Raw genomic sequence first — 24,538 nt, 5'->3', positions numbered from 1 at the left:
ACCAGCTGACGGGTTGGGACATCAATCTTTTAAAAACAAAAAACAGCTTAAAGTACTCAGAGTGGGAGGATAAGGCTCTTGCCTATTCCCATCAGTAGTGTGCCGCAAAAGGCATTCTACCCTCCCCCACTCTCTGTAGCATTGTTAAGGGAGGTGGACTCCCCCTTCTGCGCGCGCACACACACACACACACACACTGATTTTGGGCCTCTCTCCTCAATCATTTTTCCCTTCTCATGTTATGAAGTAAGCGTTTCTTCTTTGGATTTCATGCATCTTCCCCCCTCCCTGGAGTTATCATTCAGAAATATCCTGATATTTTTGAGGCTGTAGCCCTTTTAAAATTCATCTACTGATATTCAGTAAGCCAAGGAAGAACCTACTACATCCCTGTTTGAGAATATTAGGGGGTGGTCTGAGTATATTTGATGAATACTGGCAACATCTGGCAACCCCTACTCAAAACCTTATGGTAATCCAGTCTCCATATAGTTAAGATATACCATAAATATATGAATCACTTGTTCTCTGTGAAGAAGTCTTTTTCTTGATTCTACAACCATCATGAGTTAATAGAATCTCCAAACTTTACAACATATTGCTGTCTGAAGACAGAATTGGCACACAAACCTCTCTAATTTAACTTCTTAAATTTATTATAGCTAGCGGTGGTTCCAGCAAGCTAGTTTTACAAATAGATGGAAAATATTTTAACTCATTACTGTTAGCAAAGTTACTCGCACTTTTCTTTCTACAGTTCTATTTTCCTTGTTATTTGGGTAGCTGTTGTATTGCAACTGATCAGAAAACAAACCTGTCAATATTGAGCGTATTTTAAAATCTTCCCAGAGAGTTTTGGGAGACTACAAACACTGGTGAGAAATGTCTTTTGACCATAAGTTTGAGACAATTTAGGAACTATTGTTTGTTGTTGCTTCATATTATGAAAATTAAATGAGTGACTTTATGAATCTCTAAGAAAGCCAGAGTAAAAGTGTATTAAGGGATACATTAATAAAATATTTTTGAAGATATTAATTTAATCTACAAAATATGGGATCTGATATATTTAGATTAAATTTTCTTTTAGATATTGAAATCTACTCAAAGCTAAGCATATGTTCCTCCTCTGAACATATGACAGATTTTTTGTGCAATACAGATTTTAAGGTATTCTAAAACAATAAACAAGTTAGTATCTTTTCTACTTATACATGCTGAAACAATGCCAAAGCCACAAAAGTTATGGTTGTATATCACTAATATGAGGCTTGTATTTCATTTTCTTCTGCTCACATAATTTTTATTGCATGCTGCTGTATTGTTGAATATAGAAATAAAATTTTTAGATGCACAGTGTCCTATTGTTAGAAAATCATGCCAAATCTCTATGTAAATAATTGTAAAAGTCTGCACTCCTGTAAATCAGGAAGGTATTTCCCCCTTATCAGTGGTTCAGTCTATTTCAAGTGACCAATCATTATAAATTTCATTTGACGTTTGCTCTAGGTAACAACAGAATATGGGATGAGGAGCTGTAGATATAGTAAGGAATATATAATTACCTCTGATACCTGTAAGCTACTGGGACTCGAATAGTGAAGATATCAGATGGCAATTTTTTTCTCCCCAAACATGTTAATAGATTGACAAAAATAAAATTTCCAGTCTGATTTCAATACAATGAGAAGAAAACCAGTAACCATACTTTTAAAGACAACATTTAGTGATCTTTATATATGCAACTATTGTTAAATTTTACATACTGTACAACCAAGCCCAAGCTTTCAAAAACTATTATCTGGAATCCCAAAATCATGAGATTGCCTTAAAAATCACGAGATTTTAAAAATAATAAAATGTTTGGTTCCTTTTATTTGCCTTCTGGTTTTTGACTCTCAGGATTCACATTTTCAAGATTTTCTCTGCAAACATGAAGGCTAGACATTTTCATTTTAAACACTGAAAGCTGAGAGGCTCACTGAATCATTTGACTCCAAGAGCTGGGGCTTTAAGAAAAATACCAAATATTGCAAGACTTGTGATAACACAGTGTGCATTGGCAACACTGCAAAGAGCCTCTTGGGTTTGGTACGAGCCCTGCTGAAGTCAATTGGGCTCTGCCTGGACACAAGGGCCCATCTGTATGGTTTCGGTTATAGCACTGGGGCCTAAATATGTTAACAGTTAAAACTATGAACTTCATACACCCAGAATATAGATAGAATATTTTAAAATATGCTATTTGATTAGTTAGTTGGAGGCTCTGTGAGATGGCTATATTTGTATAAGTTTATGGGTGCAGTACACAGAGTAGATCAGGGATCGGCAACGTGTGACAGTGGGAGCCGCGATCGGCTGAACGTGCAGATGTGGCAAGTAAACAAACTGGCCCGGCTGCCAGGAGGCTTACCCTGGCGGGCCGCATGACAAACATTGCCGATCCTGCAGTAGATGCTGACTACATATCTCACACATTCAGAAGAAAATCATTGTAATGTTTATATTTCATTTTTAATATGTCTCAATAATTCAAAATTGGTTAAAAGCCCAGTTAGTGACACCAAAGTGCTACATGGAAGACATGCGTTCAATTTTTAATGTGGGATCTTAAAATGGACTGTTCTCCATATCAGCTAATCAGGGCAGAATTCCCAACTCTGATCTGCACTGTGGACACCTGTTAAACATTCTGCCTTTGGTCCACATATGAAGCTCCCAATGCTACCAATGAGAGTTCTGCATACAGCAAAAAGGGTGGAGTGCTCGATCTTGCACTATTGAGTTGTATGGGAGCAGGATCAAACCCAGAATATGCAAAAAGGATGTGCCTTTAAAATAAGAACATGGGAATCACCATACTGAATCAGAACCAAGGTCCATCTAGTCCAGTATCCTATCTCTGACAGTAGTCGGAATTAGATGTGTCAGAAGAGACTTACGTTATGCATAGGTTTTGTGCTAGCTCTCTGCACAGAAGTGAATTTTGCTGTGGCTTGAGCAATTCTTGGTTTGCAACATATCTGTGAGCAGTTCACTGAGTGTATTCCATATTTGAACTGCGAGGATAATCCGTTACATCACATGGCATTGCTTCTGTTTCCTCACTGGATGAGCACAACTCTTATAAGTAGGTTTCTTGTGTGAAAATTGAGCATAAAATTTTTATTTTCCAATAATGTTCTAAAAAATGTGATTAACTTACCCTGTTTCTGTCATTAAACTCAGTAGCTAAAATAGTCACAGGATGCCATCATGAGGGGGAGGGGTGAAACAAATTTGTTTACAAATTCAGACTGTTAAAATGAATTTATTTATAAATACAAGGGATTTTTATGCCACTGTTGACACAGCTGTACCTCTGACAGATATTTTAAGTATGTTTTTCCAAAATAGATAATTGAAGCTTTCACTATTCCATTTAGTCCCCAGATTCACTCCTCATAATGAAGATAAAGTGCATCCAGCACTAGTACAGCAATGGATAAAAAGCAGATTTAAAAAATGACTATTTCATATTTTCAAACAGATCTTTGAATCTGAGACTGCAAATTGTACATGTGCATCCATACACAGATTGCATGTTATAGATCAGTGATACTCAGACCTCAGTGGTTCAGGAGCCAAATTAGCTATCACAATTACCTAAAAGAGCCACAGTAGTGTGAATTTATTGTTTCATTTACTCTCTCTCTCTCTATAGATAGATAGATAGATAGATAGATAGATAGATAGATAGATATCAGGATGCTCTTACTATGTTATTTACTTATATATATATCTATATATTTATATATAGATATATATATCTATAGTAAATAACATAGCAAAGGCATCCCGATTGGTTAATAACTTAGACTGATGAATAATTAAATCACACAGTGTTTTGATATCATGTGCTGAAAAAGCCACAGGAGAGACATTAAAGAGCCACTTGCGGCTCGCAAGCCTCAATAGGAGTATCGATGTTCTAGATAAAGCACACATTTTTACCTGTGTTCACATATAGAACTGGATATACGGGACACTCATAACAGTTTAGAAGTCTGTAAAAATATGTTCCTCAAAATGTAACATTCAGGGTTTTTTTGAAGAGGTAATTCCTGAATATCCATATTTGTAGAAAACTCTACTTCATTGTTATCCTGTATTGTGGTAGCAAGCAGAGGTCTCAATCAGCACTGGTGCCCTATTGTGCAAGATGTTGTACAAACACATACAAAAGAATGGCGCTCGGCCCGAAGAGCTCCATAACCTGTACTGAATTGTGCTATTGTCTACTTGCTAATTATCATTCAAATTATTTATTTAAAGTATGCAGCAGATACATAGGAATCCCACGTATTCATTACAATGTGAAAACTATATACAAAACATATCGATCTCTTCCTGCCTATGCTACAGTAGTATTTATGGTAGCTGTTGGGTTTTGCTGCTTCCTGCTAAGGCCACAGACACTGAAGCTCTAAGAACGTACCTTCTTCTGGGACTCTCTGTGCATCTTATAGTCTAAACAGGCAGACAGTGCAAGTGCTTTGGGTTCAGGCACATGTTCTTAAAAAAGTGATTTGTTTTACTGACATGTTTTGCTTAGCAATTGGAGACATCTTTATGTAAGAGGAGTCAGGTTGGAACTTGAATAAAGTTTTCTTTTTTCCAGAGCTATGAAAGTGATATCATTAATGATATTTGTTAACTGTTGATACTTTGTTTGAGGGTGTACAAGACAGAAATAAAGGCATGGAGCAAGATTTTCAGACATAACTAGTGATTTTGGGTGTCCAACTTGAGGAACCTTGAAGGAGCCTGATTTTCAAAAAGTGCTGAGCCTCTACCTATGGAAAATCAGGCTTTTCCACCCAACCTATGAAAATTAGGTCCTTTCAAGGTGTCTCAAGCTGGGCACTCAAAGTCACTTGTCACTTTCCTAAATATTGGCCTCATTTCCTATCAGTGAGAGATTACAATCTGAAACACAAACAAAAACATTGCAGGAGAGCCGAGAAGATGATGACAACTGAACTCTTTTTTGTTATCAAAGAAAGAAACTGGAATGGTAACAGTGGGTGGGTTTGCACTGTGAAAGAAGAGAGTGTTTGGAGAGACTTCAATGAAAGGCGGTTTACCCTTGGAGTATTGGGTTGGGAGGATGTTCTAAGTGTTGATGGCATCATGGAAGAAAGCATGAAGAAGAGAGTGAAAGAACTAAGGGAGGGATGAGGCTAACATTACTCGTGAGGTAGGATACAATATGAAACCAGAGAAGTGATAGAACTAGGAGAATCTACATTAATTTGACTTCTCTTGTTTTGCGTGTCTGTAGTCATTTTAGGTGTCTTTATGACCTGTTCTAATGTCCATTGAAATGGATGGAAAGGCTGCTATTGATTCAGTGGGCTTTGGATCAATCCCTATATGCATTCTGGAAGTAAAAATAGTCTGTGAAAAAATATCTGTCTCTGTCCACTCATTTCTCTCCCAACAAACAAGTAACCTGCTTGAGATGTCCAGTGTTTTCTTGTGCTCTCGGAAGTTGAGGCAACATAAAAGTGACAGGACTTGTCAGCTACAGAAGGCAGGATTAAAACTATACTGCATGCATGCAATATGGTGCAAGTACATCATGAACACACACAACAATGGAAATCAAGTAATGAAAATCCTTTGCTGAAGCCAGAATCATTTAATACAACAGTGACTAGGCAAGCAGGAATTCAAGAGGCAAAAACTCTGAGCTCCAATATGAATCAACCTACCACTATAGGCAAACTAAAAGAGACTTAAGGAGTCGATGTTCTGCCCTGAGTCATTGCTACCTGGTTGCTTTTCACAACAAACAAAACAATTAATTTTAAATATTGATTTCAATTTAACAAATCTGTATTTATTATTTTGTAAAGACACTGCTGGTTGACCCTACCTCCCACAGTTGCTATGCCACCCCCATGGTATTGAAATACTGCCTGTGAACTGTCAACAGGTAATACTGCTTGAGATGCTGATACACGAGTAGGAAAAGGCAGATTGACAGCAGCCATCATGAATGGGAGAACTTACCAAGGTTTGAAAAGCTATAAATACGAATACAAACTGTGGGGAAAATGAGACAACTGGAGTGCACGAGGGAAGAGAAAATGAATCAAGAAAAAGAATAAATACATATAAGAAGATTGGGAAAATAAACTCTGCTCCCACCCGGGAAATATTTCTTGAGATGTTCATTTTTTTTTTAACTGGAAACTGACAAAATTGGCATTTTCAATATTTTTGCAATAGATTTGCTGATGTTTCTCTAAGAATACTATAGACGTTCCTTAGGAATTAGTCCCTAAAATCTTAAAAATATTTCCCATCAATAAACTAACTTCTTTATATATTTTTTTCTTACCTGTACAATTTATCATAGTGGGCAGACCTCTGAAGAATATAAGATAACAAGCTGTAAAAGAAAAAAAAGTGTATTAAAATATAATCCATCTCTCACTTCCATAATTCTAATAGTAAATTAATAAACAGCAACAAGAAACTCCTATCATACAAATTTTGAACAGTAAAAATATACTAACCCTGGTATATCTTAAAATCTATCAAATGCCTACCTCACCAGAAGTTAGGGCCCTGGAATACTGTCAGGATTTATATTTACAACAACAACAACCACCACCACCATCCACAACCATCCATGATGTCCTATTGAGAAACTAATGATTGTAGTTACCAGTTGCCATGCTTATTCTTTTTGCAAAAATATATATAGCAGCAGCCCCCTTTATTCCAGTACAAAAAGGCTCTAGAATAATTTTCCTTCTAACATTCCTAATATTCAGAGATTTTAACATCTGCTCGAAAATGTAAAACTTAAAATAGTTTGATGCTTTTTGAAATATTGGTTTCTTCGCTCTCTCTCTCACACACACACGCACATTCTCTCTCTCTCTCTCTCTCTCTCTGAAAACACAAGTACAGGTTGCAAAGACAAGCACTCAAAAGTTAAGCTATGCTTGAAATAAGGTTGCCCTCTGCAACGTTAAATTGGGCCCCTTATGGATATGTATTATAATACAGTCTTTAATTACATGATCACATGCTATTTTCCCCCACAGGATCCCTGCTCATTTAATGTACAGGATAGACGGTGCTCAATTAACAAGCAATCATTCAATATTTTGTTTTATCCATATTGTTCAATGTGCCACCATAGGCCTTATTTACTGCACACTATTCAAACCGTAAATTTCCTCACAGACTTTTCTTTCAGAATGTGTCACAAACACTATTTATCTTCACAAATCCCCTGTGAGATAAGGGATTGATATTATAGCCATTTTCCAAATGGAGAGCTAAGGCACTGAACGTTGGAGGTCAAAGGTTTCTACCAATTTGAGACGATGGTTGCCAATTGTGGTCGGATGTATTCCTGGAGGTTTCATTACATGACAATCTCAAATGAAAGATTAATCTTTAATTCCTGGAGACTCCAGGGCAATCCTGGAGGGTTGGCAACCGTATTTGAGACACCTAGGCCCTGCTATACAATTTTTTATTTAGCATTATATAGTACTTTATATATTCAAGCACAGCTCCAACTGACTTCAGTTGCAGTTGTGAACGCTCAGCACTTCTGCAAATCAGGCCCCAGGGTATCAAGTTGGGCACCCAGAAAATGAGGAACACACAGTTAGTGACCACCTGTGAAAACTTTCATTTAAGTGATTTGTTTAACACTACACAGGAACTCTCTGGCAGAGGCAGGGATAGAATCCAATTCTCCAGGGTAGCATTCAATTGCCTTAACCACAAGTCCTTAATTTTCTCTTCCTGTAATCTCCTGACTTCTTCACTACGCACCTTCCAACAAATGTAACCAATGAAGCAGGTGTCCTACAGACAACTGTTTCCTTCACTGCACAACACTCAGTCAACTCCAGATGAGATCTTATAATAGGAAGCATCGGGCAACCTTAATAATAAGCAGTACTAGTAGCCCTGCCAATAATACAGAAAGGGAACTCCTTACAATTATACTTTTGAAGGAAAGGAAACTGGTTTCAGTTATACTGTAGAGTATGTGCAAATGTATTCATACACACACCAGGTTACGATGCCTAGCATTATTTAAACAAACAAGAAACTGACTGCAGCCATGTGCGCAATTTTGGAATGGACCAATAATCAGCCATGTGGATTTACAGAAACATATTACAAACAGTCAGATCAACCCATCTAACTTCAGCACCTAAAACACAAGCTGTTAATGGGACATATTCTCCTTTTCGTTACACCAGTGTAGCTCTAACAAAATCACATGGCACTAACCTAACAAAAGAGATTTTGACCCATTATCTTATTTTTAGAACTGAGAATTGAGTCAAGCAGCCCTTGGGCAGGGACATACTCTTGCCATCTCCTCAGCTTCCTGTCTGAGATATTTTGCAGTTTCTCCTTTCCTTTTTCAGCAAGATTAATGATGGCAATTATTTTTTCTGTTCAAAACATAGTCCAAAATCTGGCAATTGAATTTGCACAGGTGGACCCCTGAAGCTTCTCAGATCTTTTTGCAGGTGGAATTGTGTGCCTGCACAGACCAAAAAGCAGGAACACTTGTCACAACTAGCGTAATTTGTTCAAAGAAATCCAAGAGCAGAAACAAATTAAAACCTCAGCAAAGCAACAGTCCAATGAAAGGTCATATATGAGATATGAAGCTCCAAAATGAGAGGAGGTGAAAAAATCACCTACCACTGCCCAAAAATTCAATGATTACTTAAAAAACGATTCATCAATACCCAAAATATGTCTGTGAAAATATACAATCCAAAAGTGTATGCAAGAATATTAGTACAAAATGAGTTAGAATTTAACATGTGCATTTTCATGTTCAATATTCTAATTACCTTTAGGACTTTATTTTTTAAATTCAGGACCAAAGGCATCTTAATTACATTTTAGCCTTAAAAATGTAGTAGAAGTTTCCACTTTAGATGCTGCTTCTTCCCTAATACTTACTGAGACATACAAAAGCATACCAATAAATGGCTAAAATTGCAGAATTAGACCCACAATTATTTATAATGCTCCGGAAATGGGATGGGCACATAGTGACAATTTAAGCAGCCATAAATGTTCTCATCACTGAATTCACATAACTATTGTTATTAGTCTGAGCCTCCACTCTGTGAATATGTTAGTACCTGCCTTTTTCTTTCTTAGTTGTACAAAGTTATATACAAAACTTGATTCTGCTAGCAGTGGGTATTTTGACTTTGGTTTCAGTATGAATAGGACCAGGCCTTACATTTCCCCCATTCTTTCCATTATCCTCACTGATATAGCATTGACTCTTTGAGTCTATAAAAAAATGTTTACTGAAGGTGTTTCAGCAATGCCTCATTTAAATTCTTCTCACAAAAAATGTTTTCAGAACGTGCTATGGGGCATTTAAATCTAAAATCCACAAGATTCTAATCATGTGGGTGAAAGCATATACTGTATCATAAAACCACCAGCTTGTAAGATTATGTAATGGATTTTATGGTTATCCTACTCTCTTGGAAGAGGCCTACAGTCTCAACATCATTGCTTAAGCATATATTTACGCAAAGATTGTTAATACTCTCATCTAACATTGCTAATAAAAGCCCCATACACATTCTACCTGGATATTGATATTGAGGGGGCAGGGGAAGGATAACGCAAAAACCGAGGAAAAGAAAGATTAATAAGGATTGGATGAATAATAAAGCAACGGTTGCACTATCTTTCTCCTCTAAGAATTCAGAACTTGCTTTACAGAATCCCTTTATTGGAAGTTTCAGACAAAAACAGAAGTGGAACAGGTCTCACAGCAATTAAGAAAACAAATCCAGAACGAAGAACACCATCCAACCATTAAGTCTTGCTGTATTTGGAAAAAGTCACCCAAATGCTTCTTGAATCCCTAGAAGCTCTTGGGAATGTCTGTCCCACCTCCTGAACATAATTGATTGTGTATATGCACAAGGAACAACAAATTTGAGTCTTTTTCAGTAATGATGGTTGTAATATGTCTGTACATACAGTACAGCTGTTTATTAGGAACAAGATGGAGAGCTAATTCTTAAACAAATACCTGCATTTAAAGTATCCCTACAGAAATTCTGTTGAAAAAAATAGGAAACTTTTATTCTTTCGTGCAAATTTGTCTTTCCGCTTCAAGGAATCCATCAGTTTGGAACAGAGGTTTTTTTGTTTTTTGTCTGCATAGTTATTGAAATTGAATTCCTTCAATGGAGGATTACCATCTTTTTAATAAGAGGCACAATTTTGGAATTCACCTTCAGGTTGGCACAGAATTTAAATTTCTATGCTTTAGGAATTCTACAGAGCTCTTCTTCTCAGCAGAATGGAGATTCACAATCAACAACGACCCCCATGAATTTCAGGATTGGGAAGGCTTTCTTCTCTTCACGCTTTCCCATTTTAAGGGAGGCCTTGGTACACTCACAGTATAATTCCCACAATCTAAAGGGCCTCTTTGACCTTGCTTATCAGTTTCTCCATAAATTCAAAAGCTGACCTCCTGGTTTGGAATCTGGCTCATACCATCAAGAGGAATTCAGAGTGGATGATATGAAAAGCAGGGAAGAAACTTTTTTTAATTTTAAGTTTGCTTGATGCTCCCACCTTGCCCGTTTTTTATCTTCCCTCTTCTTAGAAACATTCTCAGAGATGGATGTAGAGGACAAGAGATGCAGGAGCAGGATAATCCCTCCAATCCAAATCTCACTGGACAGGATAGCGATACAGATTTTGCAAGGGGTTTACAGAAAGGAGGAGAAAGGAAAATGTTTTAGGATCATGCTGTTCTTGGTTCTGGATTCATACCCCTCATAAAAAAAATAGGAAGAGGACCAAAAAATGCCACCATGACTAAACAGCATAGTAAAAGAGGCAGTCAGAGGCAAAAAGGCATCCTTCAAAAAAAATCAAAAGTCACATTCTACTGAGTACAATAGAAAGGAGCATAAACTCTGGCAAGTCAAGTGTAAAAGTCTAATTAGTCAGGCCAAAAAAGAATTTGAAGATCAAGAAGGAAAAAGACTCAAAAACCAACAGCAAAAGAATTTGTAGGTACATCAGAAGGACGAAGCCTGCCAAACAATCAGTAGGGCCACAGGATGATCAATGTGCTAAAGGAGCACTCAAGGAAGACAAGGCCATAGCGGAGAAGCTAAATTATTTCTTTGCATTGGTTTTAACTACAGAGGATGTAAGGGAGATTCCCACAGCTGAGCCATTCTTTTTAGGTGACAAATCTGTGGAACTGTCCCAGACTTAGGGGTCAATAGAGGACACTTTGGAACAAATTGATAAATTAAACATTAATAAGTCATCAGGACCAGATGGTATTCACCCAAGAGTTCGGAAGAAATTCAAATATGAAATCACAGAACTACTAACTGTGGCATGTAACCCATCATGTGAATCAACTTCTGGACCAGATGGCTGGAGCACAGCTAATGTGACATCAATTTTCAGAAAAGGCTCCAGAGGTGATTTTCACAATTACAGGCCGATAAGCCTAACTTCAGTACCAGACAAACTGGTTGAAACTGTAGTAAAGAACACAAGTATAAGACACATAGATGAACATGATTTGCTGGGGAAGAGTCAACATGGCTTTTGTAAAAGGAAATCACACCTCACCAATCTATTAGAATTCTTTGAGAGGGTCAACAAACATGTGGTCTCTTATCAAAGGCTCTTAAGCAAAGTAAGCAGTCCTGGGATAAGAGGGAAGGATCTATTACACTGCTCTACAGCCAAAATGCTTCTGAAATAAATGTAGTCAAACTTTACTAATTCTGGGTCACTGAGAACGAAAATGATGCTTAAAATCGTTGATTGGCTCTAGTTTTCAAGATATGCTATTGGGTCAGTATATACGACCCTTGACTTGGGAATGGCGGAGGATATAAAGGGAAGGGATCTCAGTTTAAACCAGAAATGACTAAAATACATCTTTGACTGGATCTATGAATAAAGCTATGACTGGGTTTGGACAGTACTTGCTTTTTAGGCAAAACAATGAATGATGCAATCTGAAGCTGGTGTTGCGTCATACATGATATGAATTGCATCATGTTATTCCTAGAAGTCATGGATGATCAATCATAATGAAGCTTACATCACTCTGCTGAACAAATTGCCCTATATCAGCTCTAGAAATCATGCAGTGTCGTGCTCTCTTATGGGGTTTGATTTTGCAAAGGGACACATTTCTGTTTAGCCAAAGTGAGCAGAGATGCCTCGTACTTGTGTGAACAGTGCAGATAACTTCTGCTATGTTTGTGGTGAAGTGACTTTTGCATCACAAAAGTGCAGTATAACCACTATGGTTAAGAAAGCCTATCACCTTTATTTTGGCTGCAAAATTGGAGATCAGGACAAGAGGTGGGCCCCACACATATGCTGCAACACTTGTGCAACAAATCTTCGCCAGTGGTTGAACAGGAAAAGGAAATCTATGCCTTTTGCAGTGCCAATGATTTGGAGAGGGCCAACAGATCATACCAGCAATTGTTACTTCTGCAGGGTGCCTCTAGTTGGGAAAGGTGTGTCAAAGAAGAAAAAGTGGACTGTGCATTATCCAAACATTCCATCAGCTATACGCCCAGTACCCCACAGAGAAGGACTGTCGGTTCCTGATGCACCTCATTCTCACTTGAGTCAACGAGGAAGAGGAAGAGGATGAAACTTCTGGTCCTGAACCATCAATGTCACAGGACCCACATTTTCTCCCATCCTCCTGCTCTGAACCACACCTCAGAACACAAGGTGAACTGAATGACCTTGTCAGGGATTTGGAACTACCCAAGAGTAAGGCAGAGCTGTTGGGCTCCAGACTACAGCAGGGGAATCTCCTGGCAGGTGATGTTAGGGTTTCCATGTTCCGTGACCGTCAAAAGGATCTTGTCCCATTCTTCTTCATGGAAGGTGATCTTGTAGCCTGCAACAACATCGATGGTGTGATGGCAGTCCTTAACATCGTTCACGATCCAGATGAGTGGAAACTGTTCATTGATTCATCGAAGAAGAGTCTTAAAGCTGTTTTACTGCATAATGGCAATTCCAGTTGGTCATGCAGTCCATATGAAGGAAACCTATGACAACATGAAACAACTTTTGAGGTGCATAAACTATGACCAACATCAATGGCAGCTTTCTGGCGATTTGAAGGTTGTTGCTCTCTTGCTTGGTCTGCAGACTGGATACACAAAGTACTGCTGTTTTCTCTGCGAATGGGATAGTTGTGCAAGAGATTCCCACTACATCAAGAAATATTGGCCACTCCGACAGTCATTGGAGCCTGGGAGGAAAAGTGTTCAGCATCCACCACTTGTTGAATCAAGGAAGATTTTGTTACCACCCTTACACATCAAGCTGGGTCTGATGAAGAACTTTGTCAAGGCCATTGGCAAAACACAAGCAGCTTTCAAGTACCTCCATGGAAAATTTCCAAGGTTAAGTGAAGCTAAGATAAAGGAAGGTGTCTTTGTTGGTCCTCAGATTCGTGAACTTCTTCGAGATGATGCATTTGACCATGCACTGCGTGGCAAGGAAAAGACGGCATGGAAAGCCTCCCAGTTAGTGGAAATTTTCTCGGAAACAACAAGGCAGGCAACTACAGGTTGTTGGTGGAAAACCTCCTCAAGGCATACAAAAGCCTTGGTTGCAATATGTTACTAAAGATACATTTTTTGCACTCTCATCTAGATTTTTTTCCACCGAACTGCGGAGCTGTGAGCGACGAGCACGGCGAGCGATTTCACCAGGACATTGCAACAATGGAGAAATGCTATCAGGGCAAATGGAGCCTATCAATGCTTGCAGACTATTGCTGGACATTGACAAGAGATGCTCCATTTAATGAATACAAGAGACGAGCCAAGAAGCGTCGAGTAGACACTGAATAGGATTAAACTATGTACATAATACTTTTTTGCCTTCTGTTTCATAATAAATTTTATTTATATAACCCTTTTGATGATTTTTAAAGTGTTACATAAACAGGACAGGTGAAATATTATCATGTAAAGCAACCATAAACACATGAAAAGACCTAGGTTTACAATTTATGATTAAAACTCTACTATCTACACATTATACATAGACATAAAATGTAAAAACTTAAATATCTTAGAAACAGTAGCCAATCAGTTGTTTTAATTGTCATATTTGAATTCAGCACATCAAAATACATAATAATTAGCACATTTTATATCTCTGAAGCAGACGACTACTCAAAAATTGTAGACCAGTGTTATGGATGAGTACTGGTTGAAAGACTAGAAACAAAGGGGTTGGAATAATTGGTCAGTGTTCAGAAGGGAAAGAGGTAAATAGTGGTGGCCTGCAGGGATCTGTACTGGGACCAGTGCTTTCTACACATTCATAAATGATCTAGAAAAAGGATGGCAAAATTTTCAGATGATACAAAATTACTCAATATAGTTAAGACCAATACTGAGTGTGAAGAATTACAAAGGGATCTCAGAAAACTGGGTGACTGGGCAACAAAATGGCAGATGAAATTCAAAGTTGATAAATGCAAAGTAATGCATTTTGGAAAACATAATTCCAACTATACATACAAAAGAATGGGATCTAAATTAGCTGCTATCACTCATGGGAGAGATCCTTGGAGTCATTGGGGATAGTTCTCTGAAAACATCTGCTCAATGTTCCGCAGAAGTAAAAAAAGCTAACAGAATGTTAGGAACCAATAGGATAGGGAAAGCTAAGGGACAGAAAATATCATAATGCCAGTATATAAATCTATGGTATGCTCACACCTTGAATACTGCATTCAATTCCAGTGCCCCCATCTCAAAAAAAGATGTATTAGAAATAAAAAGGGTACAGAGAAGGGCAATGAAAATGATTAAGGGTATGGAACAGCTTCTGTGTGAAGAGAGAATAAAAAGACTGGGAGTGTTCAGTTTAGAAAAGAGATTACTAAGGGGGGATATAATACAGGTCAATACAATCATGAATGATGTGGAGAAAGTAAATAAAGTGTAATTTACCCCTTCACATAACACAAGAACCAGGGGTCACCCAATGAAATTAATAGGCAGCAGGTTCAAAACAAACAAAAGGAAGTGCTTCTTTAAAGAGCACACAGTCAACCTGTGGAACTTGTTACCAGATGTTGTGAAGGCCAAAAATATAACTGGGTTCAAAAAAGAACTAAATAAGTTCATGGAGGACAGGTCCATCGATGACTATTAGCCAAGATGATCAGGGATGCAATCCCATGCTCTGGGTGTTCCTCAATCTCTTACTGTCCAATGCTGGAACTGAATGACAGGGGTTGGATCACTTGAGAATTGCCCTGTCCTATTCATGCCCTTTGAAGCATCTAGTATTGGCCACTGTCAGAAGACAGAAAACATCAGGGATCGGCAACCTTTGCCACGAGGCTCCCCAGGGTAAGCACCCTGGCGAGCCAGGCAGGTTTGTTTACCTGCCATGTCTGCAGGTTCGGCTGATTGCGGCTCCCACTGGCCGCAGTTTGCCATCCCAGGCCAATGGGGGCTGCGGGAAGCGGTGCGGGATGAGGGATGTGCTAGCCACCGCTTCCGACGCCTCCATTGGCCTGGAGTGGCAAACCGCGGCCAGCGGGAGTCCTGATCGGCTAAACCTGTGGATGAGGCAGGTAAACAAACCAGCCCGGCCCGCCAGGGTGCTTACCCTGGCGAGCTGCGTGTCAAATGTTGCTGATCCCTGGAATACATGGACCATTGGTTTGACTCAATATGGAGATTCTGATGTTCTTATCATTGATAGTCTCTCTTCTAATTAGTGTCCTCTGTGGGGTGGAAATAATGCCAAAAGAAGAAAAGGGTGTCTGGGATATTTTCTGATTGTCAAAGGGGAGTGAGGTATGCAACAGTACCAGTATCAGGAGGACAATCTAGCTGGTTGCGTATACAGCCCTCATCATCATAGCAAGAGGCCTTTGCCGATACGGAGGGACATGCCCCAGGAGGTCTGTAAGAAGAAAGTGGGAGAGTACCTCCTTCAGCCAGGATCTGGCCACATGACCCACTATTTACCATGTTGCTGTTTCCTGTAGTCAGAAAGGAGGATTGCTGCATTCCAAACAGTAGGCACCTCACATGTGTGCTGTCCGTAGTTGCTGTGAAGTATGGTGTGAGGCCACTTTGGCACTGGAAGTAGTGCTGATCAAAGTGGGAACAGTGAAACGTGCTTCCTCCATTCCTCAGTTAAGCACAGTTGTATAGCATTGCTCTGAAGTGGTGGGGAAGTATTCCATGTTCACTGCTGAGGCCTGATATACTGAGAGGCTCTGCAGGATATGGGAGCTCTTCCCTGTGATTACTGGGAAACAGTGTTATTGGGTTTCAGGGCCCAGCTGCTTAAACAAGCTCCCTGGGACCCCATGATTTCCAGGATAGAAGCGACGATATTGTTGCTAAGCCCAAGAAAACTAGATGGCCTAGAGAGAGCAGCCATAGAATATTCAATAAGTTCCCTCCATCAGATGGAGGCAGAACACTATGGCGGAGCTCTGTGGTTTTTACAGGAAGGCCTGGGGCAACAAAAATTTCAGCAGAGCTGCTTCTACATGTGCAAAACTCTTTTCCAGAATGATGGATTCCTGTGTATGAGAAATGCTTGTAGTGGGCCTCCCTCCTGATCTTTTGGGAGCCAGATATCATCAGCATTATTTTCTTCTAGGAGCTTGGCATTAAGGTTCTTCACTGGCAGAATTCAACAGTGAGTGACCCCCATTTGACAAAGTGACAAGAGGAATTAGCCACAATGGAATGATTTAATTAACCTGGTGATCTAATACTGTCTCACACCTTCATGGTGCTAGCCAGCATGCCCTTGGATAGACCATCTAGTATCATCTCACTATGTGACCCTGCCATCCCCCTCTTCTGCCTCACAGGATATTAGCTGTATTCATACTGGAGGACCAACACACAGAAAAAGTGCCATTAGACATATCACTCTAATTTATATCATGTGACGTCTGAAAATGCAGAATTTCAATCCTAACAGTCTGTAAAGAATCAATTTCAACTATGATAAATACAGCAGTTTGGCTCTCTGGGGCTGTTTTAATATGCAGAACAGAGAGGAGTCTAGATTGCTACAAATTTTTTATTCTGTGTTCAAATTAATCTAATTTTGATAAAGAGTATCTCCACTAACGAATACAGGAAACAAAAATAGTTTCAGACAGAGGTTCTGGAGCATGAAAGTGTGGACCAATAAATATAAAAATAGGAAGGGTTCCTCAAGTTCAGAACAGAGAGGAAATAATCTAAGCTGCTGTGGTCCTTATGGTAACATAATAATAACCATTTTTCAGTATTATTTTGTCTTTGAAAAAATACAAGCATATCATTTAATGGGAAATTTATATCAAATATTCCATCTACAGTTTCTGTACTTGTGTTCTGGTTTTGCTTCAGATAACTAGACAGCAGTACCTCACTATTTGCTGTATTCAGTATACACAGTACAGGGAAGTGTTTGCAACACAGCAAATAGTGAGTATAGGTTATTACAGGGATTACATAAAATACTAAAATACTACTCTGGTTCTCAAAAGCAAAGTTTTTTTATTGTACATCAGAGTGTGTCTATAAAGCAGATTTAGGTAACTACAGTAAATATTGGAGATGCCATCAATCATCAGATAACCTTTCCCATATACATTTTTCTTGTCGCCAGTTACAAAAACATTGGAGCAATATACGTAAAGGTCTTTCCACAGTTGTGAATACAAAGTTCTGTCCTTCTCCAAATGCTGGGAACTAGCAATGAATTAAATCTTTCAGCAAACACCAAGAAACAGGTACTGAAATGTCTATTACTAGCACAAAGCATATACTCCGAAAAGGTAAATCTAATACAGCTCCAGTTTATACGGAATGATTGAAACAATAGTAAAACATAGCTTGGATGGAGAAAACTATATTGGCAATAAAATGGGGAAAAATACACTCAAATGTTGTGTCACTTGGATGTATTAATAAAGTTGTAACATAACATGTTTATGTGTGATGTGCATTTTAAATTGCATTACTAACTACACTGATCTGTTAGTTATGCATTTGCTCTATCCTGTGACATTTTTTTAAAATAGTAACTAATAAATAAAATAAAATAAAAAAAAAATAATAAAGCAAACCCAGAAGCTAAAAACATAAATTAATAGACTTGCATATTTGCATTCCTTTGTCCTGAGGTCAGTCATAATGATTGTTGTATTCATTTGAATATCTTGGTCATTGTATTGTGGTTTGCGTAGGCATTTTTTCTTGGAAACAAAATAAATATAGAACTTTAAAAGGAAAGTGTTTAAATGGATAGCACTGTAAAAACAACTAAATATCCTTAAGTGCGTAAGGGTTGCCAGCACAATGCCCCTGCACCACTTAAGCCCTCGTAGGAGGTACATATACCTTGTGCATGCTTTCTGAATGGAGTCAATTTCACCAAAAGAACATCCCATGGGTACATTATTCTCTGTTTACTATAGCAAGTAATATTCATAACAAATGTGCAAATACTTGCTTTATCAATCTTACAGGGAGTCTGCCTTCTTTGCATTCTGCATAAATTTGTACTTTCAGTATTGTATGATATCATTTATTTGACAATTTCTGTAATTATTATGCAGCTAAAGTTAGTTGACCATTGTATCACATGGTTTGAACATTTTCAATTTCAATGGAACATAGAGTGCTAATTTAAATCAATACCATGTTGTCTTTTTTTCAAATACAAAATGATATCAAAATGTACAAATGTTTGGGGGGATGAAAGGGAGAGACAACTATAAGTAGAAAAGGAAGAGCCATTTTGTCCATTGAACCTCTTGGTTTTAAAATAAATTATGTTTTGCATACATCTTTTTCATATTCCATTTCTGTGGTGCGCTTAATCTAATGTACGAAAGAATTAACACTGGAGGTTCTGTTTGGCAGAGAAAATGATCCAAATTATGTGAACCTCTCATATCTGCAAAGCTGAGCTGGAAATTTTGGGGGAAAAAGCTTTTCTGATATTTTTGTGCATTTCATCAGAACTGCCTCTCTCTCTTTCTCCTTTTTTAAATTAATTTTTTTAAATTATTTAAATTATTTTTTCCCCACTTCAGCCGAAGAAACACAGAGGTGAAAAGAAAATGTTGATACATTTTCTTTTTAAAAATTACTTGAACTTTTTCAAGCATCACAAAGGATTAGAAAGTGCTGCTGAGGGCTCACTCAAGGTTTATGCAACACATCAGTCCCACTTCAGCCTTCAAACTAGGGGTGAAGTGGAACTCAAGTGCTGCATAAAGCCCTGTGTGGGCCCTCTTCACATGGGTGAATTTGGCCCTATTAGATGCAGATCTGCAGGCTGATGAAATATCATAAGCAATGCCATACGACAATCAAAATGAAGTGTCTAGATTACATTAATTGTCTCCAGGAACCTGTTGCTCACAAGGACAAGGATTTTTAAGCATTTTTCCCCTAAAGCACTGAAAACAGGCCGAACTGCCATGTAATAATTACTGAAGGCAAGCTTCCACCATTTAATCACAGCTCATAAAAGTGGAGGAGGGAAGAAAGAACTGCATTGCCTTAAGAAGTGCACCAGAAGACATTTCCAAAACACCTCCTAGAACTCACACATACATAAGGGCCTTGCACCTACAACATATTGTAGCTTACTCCCTGAAGAAGCAGGAGCGTGGGAGTATAGGAGCAGACTTACCGGCTCACCTCTTAACTACCATGGGGGGTGGAACATCCCCTTCAGCACATAGACTGAAGTGCTGCCTGACCCTTACATGGGCTGCGTAAAGTAGGGAAAGGCTTCTTACATCCTTCCTCCCTTCCCCATCACTGTACACCCTGTATAGTGTTAGTGGCCAGGCATAATCTGGTACTTTGTCCTCAGTTTGGCTAAGTGATAGTGACAGCTGCTTAATTAAATGGAGGTTTCTATTGTCTAGGCTGGATAACTTTATTCCACAAAATAATCTTTAGCTGACAGCTTTGTTGTTTATAACAATTACCTTACCATGACTGCCATTCCTAATATGACCTATAATATATTCCGGGGCATTAAAACTAGTATGCACTGTGTCAGCTGCATTATATGAAATCTATTTGACATTTTGTAAAAAGTGCTGTTGAGTACTAAGCATCAAACTAGGAATAATGTGCTTAATTCTGTTCTCAGTTACCCCAGTGTAAATGCAGAATGACTCCATTAAATGACTTAAATAAGCAAAATTTGGCTCACTATGTTGTAACTTTATTTATATATTTTTATTTATTTGTTATTTATTTTTATATTTATATTTATTTATACACACACACACACATATATATACATATATGTACATATATATATACATACACACAGTATATACATGCAGTGTGCATTGCACTGTTTATCTAGTAAAATAGCTTGTTTAAGTTTTTGGCACTGTTTCACTTAAGCGTTGTAACTTGTCTTCTAACGTATTTTTTAATGACACCACATGAATAGAAAGCTGCTTTTCAAAGAACTGTAAAGCCACAAGTTACATAACAAGATAACGGATGGCTGCAAAGTGGAAACAGTCTTAAGTCATATTTATAATAAGTATAATTAGCACAATAGAAATGAATCAAATAACATTTCCATGCATCTTTAAAATGTACCAGATGTTTTATGCTTTCAAAACTTCATTTCTATTTACTCAACTTCCTGTTAACAAACCTTGTGCTGCTAAGGTACCTAGAGCTGCCAGCCAATGCTGAACTGTTGTTTCTTTAAAAGTTAGGCTAAACAGGAAACAGAATTTCATCTTCTCATTGCAGCAGATAGAAAGCTGAATTTGCAGTTCAAGAAACTCAGCTCACAAATCTATCCTAACCTAACCTACCACTCTACATGTGAGATGAAATGGCATGGCATGTCATTCTTATTCCCTTTATGAATCTATAACTTTAGTGAGCCAAAAATATCTAATCTCAAAACATAGTCAAAAATCTAAATTCTGCACTTTTTAAAGTCATTCTTCTATGAATATTTCAGCCTTCATTTCCAGTCTCACACTCACTGTGTTTACCCCTGCTCCTCAAGATTGGCCTGTCTTTCCTCTCACAAGTTTTTTGCATCCTCTCTCTGATAAGTCTTCCTCTGAGTTCACCCTCACTGGTGTGAGTTCAGCGTGTCTGTTGACCTCCATTACCTTGATCATCTTTCCTCTAACAGCATATTCATTCTCCAAAGGCTTGCCCAACCAGCTACCTCTCTCACTGCTCTCTAACTACCCTTTTCTCTATTCTAGAGAGTCATGATCTTACCTACACTACTGTTGCACACAACTGTTCACCACTTCCCTTCTCTGAAAACTGCTCTAGTCTCACTGCTCTCATAAGCAACTTGGCTTTATTAGATGCACCAGCCAGATTTTTACTCCTGGGGCCTCATACAAAACCCAGTGAAGTCAACAGAAGTGTTTCCACTAACTTCAATGGGCTTCAGATCTGGGACTCTCTGCTGACCCCTAGCCCCTTCCATCCTCAAGCCCAGTACCGATATCTACAATGCTGTCCTGCCCTCTGTTTCTAACATATCACAAGCTCTATTCTATTTCTTGCTTTACTGTTTCCACTTTTTGCAGATTATCTATGAGCTGATGCTATGAATAGAGGGATATATTCCATCTTGATGTTCATTACAATATCGAGAATTCATATACGTTACTATACAGGAATGCTCTCTGGGCTGCAAAGTCTCATTTCTTCTGATTTTCTCTTCTATACTATTTTCTTCTCCATCCACCCAGTTTGCCTTCTATTCCTCCCAGCCTTCTCCTAGCCAGGTGCAAGAAATTTGCATCTTCTTAACAATCTAAGACTGTCCAAATTTGCAGCAATATCTATTCCAACTCCAACAACTGTCCCCATTAACCCACACTAACACATTCTCCCCTTCTTCAGCAACCCACTTGGAGATTTTTAATCTAATCCAATCCATTAAGAAAAATATCTCCCTGTTCTGACACCCACGCCTTCTCACTCCTCCTATTGTTTCTTTCCGTCTTTGACGGTCTCACTTCTGCCACTGTCAACAATTCCCCTGCTTCTGGTAACATCCCTTTTTACAAAGCTCTCCCTTGAGTTTGCTGTTCAGTTGCTCTCTCTTTAATTTCCTCTTTCTCAGCATAGCACTTGAGAAGGTAACTTTCTCTCATCCCCAGCCACCTCTCGCAGACAAGTATTTCAACCAGATTCCATCTGGGTTTAGCTCTGGCCATTGCATGAACATCACCCTCATCAATATATCAAGATCTTTCTTCTGCTGAAGCCTCCTTTTCCAAGTTTAGAACACTCTGAACCCCTCTATTCTCCTACATCCACACCTTACCACATAGGAATCTCTAGTTCCCTTCATTAATGATTTTGCTTAATCACTGCCTATAGTGATAGCTTCTCCTTGGCATGAAAATCTTTTTCTGTGGTGTCCCACAAAGCTCAGTTCTCAGGCCTTTGCTCTTTTCTACCAACTTTCACCTTGTCAGTCTCTTATCTTTATTTTTTAATTCTTACCACAAATGTTACCCTGATACTCAACCGAGAACACCTTTTTTATACCTCTTAACCACCAATTAATATAATCTTTTAATACCCCTTTTAATAACTCCTCATTGATCCCCCCACTGCCTGCCTTGATTAAATGCTGTATTCATCTTGCCATTCTTTAACTAAAATGTTTCAAATACATTAGTATTTATCTTTGGCAAGAGGAGCATCAAACAGCACCATTGTCTCTGCTTCCTTTTCTTAATATAGGCTTCCCATTTGTCTCCCATACTATGCACTTGACATGAGTATTGACCATAAACTCTCCTTCTCCTTACATATTTTATTTGAGAAGAAGGGCATGTTTGTGGTTAAGGAACAGGACTGGGACTTGGAAGATGAGTTATATTTCCAATTCTGACACAGGTCTCCTGTGTGACTAGAGAAAACTTTATTTGATTACTTGTTAAACAAATGAAAAATTCAGATTTATTTATTTTCTTACAATATGCTTTGTTAAGATTTATATTTTTTCAAATATTTTCACTTTTTTATATTAATGGATCAATAAAATAATTCAGAAACTGATTTATAACAGTAGCCTTGGAACTGGGCATTCTGAGTGTCAAAAAGAGTTATTATAATGAAGGTAAATGTAAGATTATGTGAATATCATCAACAGAATAATATTTATTTTAGAACTGGGTCCAAAAGCTGGTTAAATAGATCTTTTGAACCATTCTTAGTATTGTTACTGTGAAAATAAGATTAGTCTTATTTTATATAGATATAAACAAAGCTATTTTAAAATGTCCTCTAGTTATGAGTGCCCAATGTGAGATATGAAGCTGGCTATCCGAACTCTCGAAAATGACACTTTTTTCAAATTGGACATTCAAAAATGGAGACACGCAAAAATAACAAACACAGTTCTGATGTGAGGAATCAGTGTCCATGAAAAAGAGGGATTGTCTTCCCAACCTTCACCCAAAAGGAGAACCACTTTGATGGGACCCTACATATTTTATAGTTTATATGTTAAAGAAGTAAGAGCTGTATCCAGGGCCAACGAGGGGGGGGGGGGGAAAGCCGGTACAAATTACTGGGGCACGGCGGTCCGGAAGGAGGTCTGGGGGCCCGAACCCGCTCTCGGCGGTCCTGGCTGTATCCACAAGGAAGGAATGGAATGCCAAGGCAGATTCACTTGGGCCTTTTGGGCCAGACTGTAATTAACACACAGGCTTACGTTGAGGGTGGGGTAGAGCCAACCAACCCTAGTGAGATTTTGGTGAGGCACTGAACCTCAGTATAGGCACAGCTTGGTGCCATGGATAGGACACTGAGTCAGTAGACCTTGACTTTTTCCTCATCTGTAAAATGGACATCATAATGCATTGTAAAATGCTTTGAGGTCAAGGGATGAAAAGTGGTGTGCATTATTAAGAAACTCTCCAGAGTGCAGGGGCTTCACACACCTCACCATCCCTACATACAGTGCAGCCTGCACCCTCACTATATGCCTTGACAGCTCTGGCATATCTCCTTTCTTGTTCCTTTGGAATCATTTGTGCCTCCTGTGGGGAGCTATCATGGCTGGTCCATAGATGAGGAGTGGAAGGCAACTTTTGCTTTACCCTTTGTGCACCCACGATGGCCTGGCAGAATCTGGCATTTATGTTCTATTGTGAAATATTTCTAATTTGTGACACTTAGACCAACTACATGTGAATTACACTATAGCCTTTACCCGATGAGGTAAGACCTTTTTAAAAAAAACAAATGTATGCTGGGTAGTTTTTATGTACAATTGCAATGCAGCAGGGATGCCTGTGCTATTTTCAATATACTTTCCACTCTAATTTTTAATCTGTTTTGCACTGATTATGTCAGTGTGACTTTAGTTATTTATATAAACGAGTATTATTCACTTTCTACCATCT

At 38.5% G+C, this 24,538-nt stretch overlaps 1 protein-coding gene across 34 annotated transcripts in view; it reads right to left on the bottom strand.

Annotated features, from left to right (window-relative positions):
• LOC112059026 (uncharacterized) overlaps positions 1–24,538 on the bottom strand; it is a 439,279-nt gene that overhangs the window by 113,543 nt on the left and 301,198 nt on the right. For all 34 annotated transcript variants that reach the window (XR_010594439.1, XR_010594424.1, XR_010594426.1 and 31 more), the window contains one exon: positions 6,389–6,439. Coding sequence is in view for 5 of the 34 variants with exons in the window: in XM_065576018.1 (XP_065432090.1) it covers positions 6,389–6,439 (51 nt within the window). In the remaining 29 variants the exon portion in view is untranslated. The remainder of the gene's footprint in view (positions 1–6,388; positions 6,440–24,538) is intronic.

The sequence above is a fragment of the Chrysemys picta genome, chromosome 1, assembly GCF_011386835.1.
Source record: "Chrysemys picta bellii isolate R12L10 chromosome 1, ASM1138683v2, whole genome shotgun sequence".
Taxonomy (NCBI): domain Eukaryota; kingdom Metazoa; phylum Chordata; order Testudines; family Emydidae; genus Chrysemys; species Chrysemys picta.
The sequence above is the reverse complement of the archived record's forward strand: the minus strand, read 5'-3'. Positions and strand labels throughout refer to the sequence as shown.